Raw genomic sequence first — 11,774 nt, 5'->3', positions numbered from 1 at the left:
ACACAGCAGCCAATCACAGCGCAGAGACCACATGACATCACCGGTTACCAGGTAGATACAGCAGCAGCTGCTGCACACACCTGAGGCTTCATCACACACACCTGGAGATCAATAATCAGCCCTTCTGTGGACCCACCACCCGCAGGAGGATCCATAAAGGGCCGGTGCTTAGTGGATGGGGCAGTGGTCGAGGACGGGGACCTCGGCGACCTGATCCCTGGATGCTGAAACTGGCTTTAGGGACATGGAATGTCACCTCACTGGGGGGAAGGAGCCTGAGCTTGTGCGGGAGGTCGAGCGGTACCGACTAGAGATAGTTGGGCTCACCTCCACACACAGCCTGGGCTCTGGAACCCAGCTCCTTGAGAGGGGCTGGACTCTCTTCTACTCTGGAGTTGCTTGTGGTGAGAAGCAGCGAGCTGGTGTGGACTTGCTCATAGCTCCCAGCTCAGCCGCCACATGTTGGAGTTTTCCCCCCCAGAGTGAAAGGATTGTTTCCCTGCACCATCGGGTCAGGGATAGGTCTCTCACTGACCTATCCCCGATAGGTACTCAGACTGTGCAGATCAGTGCAAAGTACCCGGCCTTTTTGGAGTCTCTCGGGGGGTTGCTGTAAGGTGCTCCTACTGGGGACTCCATAATTCTGTTGGGGGACTTCAACGCTCACATGGGCAGTGACAGTGAAACCTGGAGGGGCATGATTGGGAGGAACAGCCTCCCCGATACGAACCCAAGTGGTGTTCTGTTGCTGGACTTCTGTGCTAGTCACAGTTTGTCCATAACAAACACCATGTTCAAGCATAAAGGTGTCCATCAGTACACATGGGACCAGGACACCCTAGGCCAGAGGTCAATAATCAACTTTCTAGTCGTGTCATCTGACCTTCGGCCGTATGTCTCGGACACTCGGGTTAAGAGCGAGGCAGAACTGTCAACTGGGCTGAGAGTCCAGCAGTTGTCATGGTTGACACGCCTGTGCAATATCGCGTGGCTCTCGGGGACAGTACCCCTGGATTGGCAGACCGGGGTGGTGGTTCCTCTTTTTAAGAAGGGGGACCAGAGGGTGTGTTCCAACTATAGAGGGATCACACTTCTCAGCCTCCCGGGGAAGGTCTATGCCAGGGTGCTGGAGAGGAGGATCCAGCTGGACCAGCTCTGCACCCTCTCGAGGGTGCTCGAGAGTTCATGGGAGTTTGCCCAACCAGTCCACATGTGTTTTGTGGACCTGGAGAAGGCATTCGACCGGGTACCTCGTGACATCCTGTGGGAGGTGCTCCAGGAGTATGGGGTCCGTTAAAGCTCTCGATTTAACGGTCAATCTACGTTCCTACTCTCTCCTATGGTCATGAGCTCTGGGTCATGACCGAAAGGACAAGATCGCGAATACAAGCGGCTGAAATGAGCTTCCTCCGCCGGGTGGCCGGGCGCTCCCTTAGAGATAGGGTGAGGAGCTCGGAGTAGAGCTGCTGCTCCTCCACATCGAGAGGAGTCAGTTGAGGTGGCTCAGGCATCTGTTCCGGATGCCTCCTGGTCGCCTCCCTGGGGAGGTGTTCCGGGCATGTCCCATCGGGGGGAGGTCCCGGGGAAGACCCAGGACACGCTGGAGGGACTATGTCTCCCGGCTGGCCTGGGAACACCTCGGTGTCCCCCCGGAAGAGCTGGAGGAAGTGTCCAGGGAGAAGGAAGTCTGGGTATCCCTGATTCGGCTACTGCCCCCGCGATCCGGCCCGGAAGAAGATGGACGGATGGATGGCTCAATAATCAATAGTTTATAAAGTCTTTTAAAAATAAAGTTTGACCCACTGAAAGAAAGAAAAGAGACAATGAAATAAAAAATTGAAAATAATTTAATTTCTGTGATTAATAAAGTTTATTTTATTAATCACAGAAATTAATAAAAAATGTGATGCATTTGTTTCTGTCAAGTCAGCAAACATTTTTCTAAATTTTAAGATAAATTATTCAATTCATCACAAGTCATTCGCTGCCTGTTCTCCATCATAGCCAGATTGACCTCCTCAGGGTTGGGCAGGATTAGGGGTCAGGGTTAAATAACCCAGGATAAGGGGGGTCGGGTCTGTGGATCCAGACAGTCAGAAATCTTTTTCTCTTACGGGCTCATATTTTACGGTTTTTCTCAGTCACTAACAGGCGTCAGTCAAACCTGAAGTTACATTGTCAAACTGTTCAGTCAGTCAGTGGAACAGCAGTCTGTGTGGACCAGACTGTCTCGACACAGAACCATCCAGTAAAAACCTCTTCCAAAAGTCATTAGCCCTGGTCTCGTTCATTCTCCAACATTAAATATTTTCCAGACACGTGGTTGTTCAAACACATTCAGACAGAAAGCTGGGACAGTCCAGGCGTCTCTGCAGGGACCATGTGGAGACACAACATTTACAGTAGAGTGGAAAGTAATAACTCCAGACACAGCTGGAAGATCCCCAGGACCCTGAGTTTAGTCCTGTAAAAGGGGACCTGGTTTGGAAACATAGACCAAGGAGATTGTCTCTGTGTGGAGGTTTTTGTCCACGCCCACAGGACCACAGGCCTCTGCTGGATACAGGTTGTGGACACTTTGATCCTGAATGCTGCCAGGGCTGGATTAGACATCCCAGGAGACAGTTTTCAGATGTTTGGCTAGAGAAGACAGGAGATGTTCAATTCAATTCAATTCAATTCAATTTTATTTGTATAGCACCAAATCACAATACAAAACATCTCAAGAAACTTTACAAAAACTAAAAACTAAAAAGGGAGACCCCTGAAGGGAGTAGCCCAAAGGAAGAGAAGAAGAAGACGACTGATGTTTCACCTGTGCTGCTGTGATGACGCTGAAGGAAACTTGTGGCCAAATGCAGGAGACAGAAAGTGTTACTGTCTGATGAAACACTGACAGGTGAAACTTCAGTCACAGCCGATCATTGTTGGAAATGGTTTAGGTCCATGTGAGAGACAGTGTGATGGGAACAAATCATTTTTAATCAATAATCTTTTTTTCAAGACTCTTTAGTTATCACAGCTGATTCTAATGTCCACGTGGATAAGACCTGTGACAGAAACACCAAAGGACTTTCTGCTGTCCATGGAACCTACGGCCTTAGTCAGCACGTTAGTGAGCCGACCCAGACCAGAGGTCACACTCTGGACCTGGTCATCACTGAGGGTGTTAACATTTCTAATGTCACTGACTGATGTTGCTCTGTCTGATCATTGCTGATTTGTCCATAATTCCCAAAGACGCAGCTGGACCTACACTTGTCCAGAAAGACCCAGAAATGACACCAGGAAACTGTTTATGGAGATGATTAGGGTTGAAAATACCACTTTCTCCAATGTTGTTAGATTTGTTGCCTTCATATACTTCGAGTGTTCTAAATGTTCAGGATGTGACTAGTCCTGTTAAAGGAACAGGCAGAAATGACTAAATCACAGCTCCAGGTTCATTATGACATTTAGAAGCAGGTATGTGTGTTCAACAAAACTGTGTGTAGAAAAAGAGAAATGGACTTTTCTGAAATCAGCAGCAGTAACAGCTCACATGTCCCGTTTGCTACAGTCATCAGATGAACAAACCCTCAGTCTCCATTGTCGTCAGAACTAATGTCAACATCTAAATCAGTGAGTTTGTCTTATTAGGGCTTTGCCACACACACACACACACTCATTACCCTTCTGCCATCACTCAGGTGAGTCTGATGTGGTTTCTTTGGAAATGGGGTCAGATCCCATCAGGCCTGTGCCAACAGGATCCAGTTTCTGTGGGTCAAAACCTTTGAGTCTGATTGTGCAGGAAACCAACCAACAGTGAATCCACCAGATTCTCCACAAACTCTGAATAAGACGTGACCAGATGTGACTGTGTCATTGTGTTTTCCAAAGCCATCACAGTAACACAATCAGCTGCACTACAGTCCAGGATCAATAACCATCAGCTTCAACATGTTCCCACAGGAAGGACTTAGTGGAGCTGCTGTTTGTGTTGCTGTGTGTGTGTCTGTGTGTTTACTGAGCTACACAACATGACCCATGTCTCTACTGTGACTGACTTTGATCAGCTCTGACATGGAAATATCTCCAGGTCCATTTGGCACCTGGCAAACAACATTGGACCCTTTTTTAAAAAAATTAGATTTCTGCTGTTAAAACATCCTGGAAATCAGGACCCTGATCATTTCTCAGTCCAAACTCTTGGGAGCTGAAGATGCTGTTACCTGAACCAGCAAAGACAACATGATCCAAACCCAAAAGGACCTTTATCAGAACTTTATTTTCTCTTTTAAAACTGACATTAAAATACAGCAACAACATCAACATGTCTCTGCATAAATACTTTGTATAGTCACAGTGATACTACAGTAATACTACAGTACAGAACATTTCAAACGGCTTTAAAGTCAATCAGTCAGTGTGTGTCAGAACACACATCTGTCGTTGGCCACACGAGTCAGACGACTTTCATCCTCCGACACACACACACACAGTCCACCTGAGCCATGACCTCTGACCCCGCTCTGCACAATCCACAGCCTTTACTGCTCACCGACACTTCAGAACCGCCGACTGTACAGATCGGTACCAGACCCTGGACCCCGTCTGTTTCCCCATCAGCTCTGCTCCCCTCTCCGTTTGCATTTCCTGCACAGCACAAAACACACGACGGCGACCGCCAGCAGAACAAAGGCCCCGATAACGGACAGAGTTATCAGCACCGCATCGTGGCCCCGACTCCTGTTTCCAGCCGGGTCCCCTGAGGAGCAGACAATAGTTAGTGACACTGAACCAGAACTGAATCATCACCTCATGTGTCAGTCTGCCATGAACAGCTGAGCAGCTGATGAAGCCCTCACGTGGCTGAAAGCTCCAGGAAACAGGCTCCGACAGACTCTTGCATGAGGACTGTTCTGACTCTGTTGTTGTTGTTGTTGTGTGTGGAAATGTTGGACCTCAGTGTGTTTCCATCCAACACTCTGGATCCACATTTTCTATCTGTGCAGAAAACACAGACCTGGGATGGAAACGTGGGACGTACAAACTGAAACATTCCAGTTTTGACTCACCTGAGCGCTTTGCCGTCAGGTTGATGGTGCTCACGGACTCAGACAAAACAAAGACTCCCCCTCTTCTCTCTTTATAGCGACACTCGTATTTTCCGCTGTCGCCCGTCTTGAAGTTCCTCAGGATCAGAGACAGGTTCCCGTCCTTCAGCTGCCTGCTCACCAGCTCCACCCTGTTCCTGAAGGATGGGTGCTGGTTGTTCAGGTCCCGCTGCCCGCCATGGAGAAACAGGACGTGTTTGGGCTTCTGATCGGGTCTGGTCCACATCACGGCCACGATGTTGTTGTTGGCGGGAACTTGACACGGCAGCGTGAGCGTCTGTCCGAGCTCAGCCGTCAGGTTTCTCTGCACTGAAAACAAACAGCAGAAAAGACCCTTCATCCTCAGACCTGAAGGATTCGGTCGACTCAACAACTTGAAATGATCCAGCAGAGACTTTAAACCAACTGCAGCCATGACTGGTTCCCCTTCTTGTTCTGTAACCCACCTGCGGCTCTGCTGCTGGCGGCCCGGCGGGTGACGGCCCAGCGGGTGACGGCATGCTGCGCTGTGCTCGGCCTGTGAACTTCCTGTTGCCTCCTGTCCACCGTTGTAGAAACTGAAACAGCAGCAAAATCTGATCAGTCTGCAGAGAAAACCTGTTTCATCAAATCAACAGTGTGAGTCCATCAATCCAGCGCCGCCCACAGGACGACAGACGGGACAATGAAAGCTGTTACAGACCAACACCAATGAGAAGAAGCAGCTTTGGACCTTCAACCTAAACAAGCACGAGAACATCTGTGGGTGGAAACTCACAGCAGCTACGACACAGTGACTTCACACAGTTCAGACCCACTTCAGTCCACTAAAGACTTTCTTAGTGGACTGAAGTCCCAGAGTGACTGTGGGCTGGGTCAACATTAACTATGAGCCACAATCTAATGTGCAACATTTGGTCACAAACCGCTGCAGTCGGGCCCACCTGTGGTCCTGGTCCCAGTGGTCAGTTTGCGCAGGTCCAGCTGCCTCCTGTCCACCAGCACCGACCCTGAAACACACACATTCAAATCACCACATGATATGACGAGTCCGAGGAAACGGCAGAGACAAACGACCGGAGCTGAGGCTGCATGTCGACAGGATTTCATTCAAAAGACGGAACACAAAGAAACCCAAGAAGAAGCCCAGAGCCAGTCCAGAAACAGAACGTCGTCTTAGGATGATGCCAACACTTGTCACACATTATTTTCTCCTGGTTCACTCCAAACAAACTCATGAGTCCCGGTCAGACACTGACACACTCCCAGCAGACACATCAGTCCATGTCTAACAGCTCCGAACCCAAACATCAGCCCAGAAACACTAGGGAGTCAAACTAAAGTCCAGAAACCCCGTTTGGACCAACGCAGGCCAGCAGGTGTGTGTTTCTGGACTTTAATGAGCCCCAGGTGAACAGGCCCAGTTTAATTAGCGCCAACAGGAAGCACCTTTTCTTTCCAGTCACTTACTGACTTTTCCAAAAACACGTTTCCGTCACTGATGCACAAAAACCTTCATTTCAATCGCCCGCAAAATAAAAAGTGCGTGACAACTTCACCTGCCGCAGCTTCACTTTGCACCGGGACAGGCTGCAAACCTCGCGATAACTTCAATAAAAGCGGTCAGACCGCGGCTGTAACGGTAAAGAACCCCGTCAGTGTTTCCGGTGCCAACAGGACTCACCGTGAGCTGGAAAGAGCAGCAGCACCGTGAACGGGACACCGACCAGCAGCAGCAGCAGCACAGCCGCCACCTGACACCACCTGACCGGACTCATCTTCAAATTCAGCGCCAACTTCCGCTCACCTGCTCAGGTGGGCTCACATATATGGCTGCACCGAGATTCGATTTCCGGTTTGTTTTTTTCCCTCCCGGGTCTTTATATCCGGCGTGACGTCACAGTCCCACAGGTGCAAACGGACTGAGGGTCCAAAGAAAACTGGGTTTTTTCAAATCTGGTCCCAAAGAAGAATAAAGATGTTTTTCTGCTGATTGAAGTCACATGATCAATCCCCTGGACCAACATGGCGGAATAAACGTCATTTCCTCTGACGCCTGTAGATCAGACCCTCAGATGATTAGGACGGAGACATCTCAGTGATTATTGATTATTATTGATTATTTCTCCGTGTTTGGACAGAGAGAAAACAAAAGTCCAGCCAGGATGAAATGGACTTTTCTGATCCTGGTCTTTCCCTACATCCTGTTCGCCTGTGGAATCACCTGAGGAGGCCTCACCTGTGGACTGTTCCTTTGGTTCCTGCTTCTTAGTCCTGTTTTTGTCTCTGACAGCAAAGGATGAAAGGACTCAGTGTCCCACATCTCATCGATCTGCATCTGAATTATGTCTTTTTATTCCACATCACTATAGTCATCTGGTGACCTTTGACATTGGTCCTGTGAGTCTGAAACAGGGACCCCTGTCAGGTCAGTTCTCAGACTCTGAAGGGAAAGTCTTGATTCCTGTGTGAGACTGAGAAACGGACTCAGTCCAGATGAAATGTTTCTAACAGCCTGTCGTCGTCTGTGTTTGTGTCTCAGTGGTTCAGTCTGGACTCGACACCCTGGCAGGTTTTACTTTGAGAAGGTCCAACAAATAGTTTTCCATCCTGCAGTGACCCTGGTCTCCTGTGGAGGGCGCTGCAGCACTAGCTCCAACACTAACAGTAAATAAACCAGTGGGGTCCGACCAGGTCCCTGTTGAGTTGGACCGATGTGACAGGTGTCGCTAACTGAGGCTTGAGTTTCACTAACTGTGCAGCAAAGATCCCAAACCTCGTCCCCCCAACAGTGAAACCAGACCTTAGTTTTTCCTCCTGCTCGTCTCACACCCGTCAGATTTATCAGGTGACCCTTTGGAGGAGCCCGACCCCCAGGATGGAACCAGTGGATTCAACAACAGAACTAGAAATAAATAGTTCAGACCAGCTGTAAAGGGGTAACAGCAGGGACGGGTGAACCTGGAGCAGTCGGACACTTGGACCAGCTGATGATCCAGACCTGGACGTGACTGATTTAACTCAGATTACAAATGATGTTTGTGTGTGTGTGAACAGTCTAAAGCAGGACGACCACAGACATAGAGGTTCATCATTTTATTGAGGAGCACCAAGTAAAAACAACAGTCAGTGGTTCAGAAAGTTTTCCGACACAGCAGCAGAAAATGACTTCTATCTGCTCCTGGATCATTTTCCCAGTTTCTCTGATAAGCACCCATTTAATTCTGGAGTTCACATCCAGCTGTTACTGTGGTTCCAGTTCCCTTTGGCAGTAAAACACATTAAGGCACATTCAGTTTCTTGGTTCACATAAACATCTGTACAACAACAAGAATATTACAGCAAAGATCACACAATGAAAATAGTTGTTGCTTGTAGTTTTTCAAGTACCTGCTTGTGATACTGGTTATGATAATGGGCATGAATGGTTCTGAGATCACAGACTAACATTGATAAAGACAAATCAGCTTCATAGGACATAATATAAAGTGACAGTGATGAAAACTGCAGCTGATGTAGCAGGAACAAAGACTCAGACACATTCAGACATTGCTACATATATAAATATCATGTTAGGTTAGTGTTTGTTTCAGGATTAATAACATACTAATACTTGGAGTGGTACATTCAGGGGCTTAAGGTCAAAATAAAATAAAATAAATAAACCTGAGAACTTGTGCTGGTGATGAGCTGACTGGTACCTGAGGAGGAATGTTATTAACTCAGAGCTTGTGTTTAGTTGTTTAGTACTTGGCTCAGGTCATTAGAGGTTTTCCATTAAAACACTTCACTGGTCTCTAATCAATAATAAGATATAAAGTTTGGTCACTATAAACATGTTCCCTTCAACAAAATAAAAAAGTAAAAACAGTAAGAAAATAATGTGTGCAGTGCAGCTCTTTTATAATTTTGACAGACTAATTGAGAACTATTTTACTTTTCCTCCCTTTAACCCGTACCAAACAGAAAGACTGTCCCGGGCATGAGCAAGGCACTTATGTCCAGTAAGGGTTTGTGTCATCTTTGGTTCAGTAAACTTTAGAGGGTGGTCCCAGCACAACTCACAATTTAAGATTTGGAAGTGCATCCAGTTAAAGCGACACATTCATACAGTCAATGTTCTATTTAGGAATCAGGTTTCACACCAGATGTTGGTTCTTTTTCCATCAACAGGCTGCTGGACTGGAATCTGCTCTTGGGATCTTTTTCAATGTTTTACATAAATAAATACAGCAGCAGCAGCAGCCAGAAGATCAGCAGACCCCCTGTCAGTCCAACATGACGATGAGTGTCTCCTCCATCCTTGTGTCCACCACTGTGACCTGCAGGAGAGAACAGGTGTGAGGTGTCAGGTAGGTGATGACTGAAGAACAGAACAAACTCCTGTCAGACATTATCTCCTGCACTTTGACCACATCACTCATCCAGCTGTTTTCTACAAAGTCTCATCAACAACATCTGGTCAGTTATCTCCATTACTGACTAACCTGCTGATCAGTTTATTGATCATCCAGCAGCAGGTTCTTTTTACCAGCTCAGTGTCCAATTTGACTTTTTGTGTAAAACAAGAAAAAAAATGTTTTTGATAATTGATGAAACCAGAATATCCTTATGTTTGGGAACCAAACTGTAAAGTCCGCACCCAGTTACCCACCTAGTTTTTTTTTTTGTACGCTTAAAGAATTTGATGGTTTCATGTCAGTCAGCAGGAACATGTCTGGGGCCCAGAGGGGCCTGAAAGATCTTCACTGTCTCCTGAAGGGACAGAGCCAGACCCAGCTCAGGAACCAGCTGACTGGAGCTGCAGGGACACAGAGACGTCCACACACTCACCTGAGTGTTCAACCTTCAGGATGATGGTGCAGATCAGTCTAGGTCCATCTTCTGTAGAGCCATCTCCAGTCTGACACTCATATCTCCCGCTGTCAGTAAAGGTGACGTTCTTCAGCATGACTGAGATGTCTCCGTCCTTCATCTCTGGATCCTTCAGCTCCACTCGACCATCATAGGATGGATGCCAGTGACTTGGTTTCGTCCCTCGTCTGAAATACACATAACCACCTGACTCCAGATCAGGTCTGACCCACAGTAGAAGACTGGGGGAGGTGGGTTTGGGAGTCAGACACTGTAGAACAGCATCTTGTCCAGGATGAACTTTCAGCTCCTGAGGTTCTAGAAACAGAAGAGAGAAGCAAACATCAGTGACAGTTTGGACAGAAGTATTTTTCCACAGTAGGTGACTCACACATTAACCAGCTACAGACCAGCTACAGACCAGCTACAGACTAACTGTCAGTACAACATCTGAGCAGCAGCTGCAGGAGCCACAGACTGAAGCTTCACAAAGAATCAACACTGGAAACTCAAACCTCTGACTCTTATTGAGTCTTCTATAAACTAGCAAACGCTTCTTATTTTGATATTTGATCATGTTTTGGGACGACACATGCTGGAGAAATTAATTCAAACCTGAGCAGCATTATCAGGGTCATCTTTAGTCCTGGTCCTACAGACATTTCCCTTCTTCAGACATGCTTATGGTTCACAGCGTCCAGTGAGGAACAAAGCTAACATCATTGTTAACCATCAATCAGCACAGACAGCATTGATTGATGGTTATTACAGTGCAGCTGAGGTCGGAAGTCGACTGTGATACATTATGTTTGCAGTTTTTCTATTTGAACCTATGGGAGCTCCTTAGCTCAGGGTACTGAGGCATGATGGGAAAAGGTAAAGCTGTTGCTCAATCCAGACGCTCTGACTCAAGTGTGTTCTTCCAGTTAGATACACAACATCTACATACACTCAGGAAGACTGACTGACTTTAATACAAACAGAAACGTGTGGGACTTAATTTTGTATTTTCCTCATATCAACACAGAGTCAACCATATAAACTCACATTGATTATTAATTCTGTAACACTTTAGTAAACTCAATATTTGGTTAAATGGTCCTTCTACACTTCCATCTCTTGGCAGAATTGGCAGAGCTCAGTCAAATTACTTTGTCTTCTCGCATGGACATGATATAGTTTGTTTGTCTGTTTGTTTGTGGGACGTCCTGCTGTCGTAGAAACGATAAAACAATCGGCTGCGTCATCATCGAAGGGGAGTGTCGCAGCAACAACAGCTCAGAGTCCACAACAACAATAACAACGTTTCAATGAACTGACTCAGTCTTCAGTTGAAAACCAGTCCAGAAACAGGACTCACCTTCAGTCACACAGACCAGGAAACAAAGACTCAGCAGTGACGCAGGTTTGTTATCGAACATTTTCTCTTCTGGCGTCGGTTCCTGTTGAAGGACAGTTACGGTACTTGGAGTTATTTCCAAGGACGCTGGTATTTACTGAGCTTTACTGTAAACAAACCTAAATATAATATTTAAAGCTGGATTTCACCTGTTTCCAAAAAACTGTGAAGCAGTAACCCTGAACCACCTCCACCCGGAAGAAGAGTTGTTTTACCACATGACGTCAGAGACATGCGACATACATCAAACACACAGACATAACTTATATACATATATAGTATTGATGTAGTATTAGTAGTATTTCTTGAGTTATGTGTATTGTATATAGTATTGATGTAGTATTAGTAGTATTTATTGAGTTATGTGTATTGTATATAGTATTGATGTAGTATTAGTAGTATTTATTGAGTATGTGTATTGTATATAGTATTGATGTAGTATT

The 11,774-nt window shown here is 46.6% G+C and overlaps 2 protein-coding genes across 2 annotated transcripts; both read right to left on the bottom strand.

Annotated features, from left to right (window-relative positions):
- Positions 1-4,607: 4,607 nt before the first annotated feature.
- LOC113125542 (uncharacterized) lies at positions 4,608-6,856 on the bottom strand. Its single transcript, XM_026299064.1, has 5 exons — positions 6,763-6,856; positions 6,023-6,088; positions 5,546-5,656; positions 5,061-5,408; positions 4,608-4,750 (listed from the first exon to the last, which is right to left on the bottom strand). The coding sequence occupies exons 1-5, from the start codon at positions 6,854-6,856 to the stop codon at positions 4,608-4,610; spliced, it is 762 nt and encodes a 253-aa protein (XP_026154849.1).
- Positions 6,857-8,750: 1,894 nt separating this feature from the next.
- LOC113141284 (butyrophilin-like protein 2) lies at positions 8,751-11,433 on the bottom strand. The gene is made up of 3 exons (XM_026325612.2): positions 11,293-11,433; positions 9,912-10,250; positions 8,751-9,400 (listed from the first exon to the last, which is right to left on the bottom strand). Exons 1-3 carry the CDS (start codon positions 11,351-11,353, stop codon positions 9,294-9,296), a joined length of 507 nt encoding a protein of 168 aa, XP_026181397.1. The 5' UTR covers positions 11,354-11,433; the 3' UTR covers positions 8,751-9,293.
- Between the last annotated feature and the right edge of the window lie 341 nt (positions 11,434-11,774).

This window comes from Mastacembelus armatus, chromosome 18 (assembly GCF_900324485.2).
Source record: "Mastacembelus armatus chromosome 18, fMasArm1.2, whole genome shotgun sequence".
Taxonomy (NCBI): Eukaryota; Metazoa; Chordata; class Actinopteri; order Synbranchiformes; family Mastacembelidae; genus Mastacembelus; species Mastacembelus armatus.
This window is presented reverse-complemented; position numbering and strand designations above follow the sequence as displayed.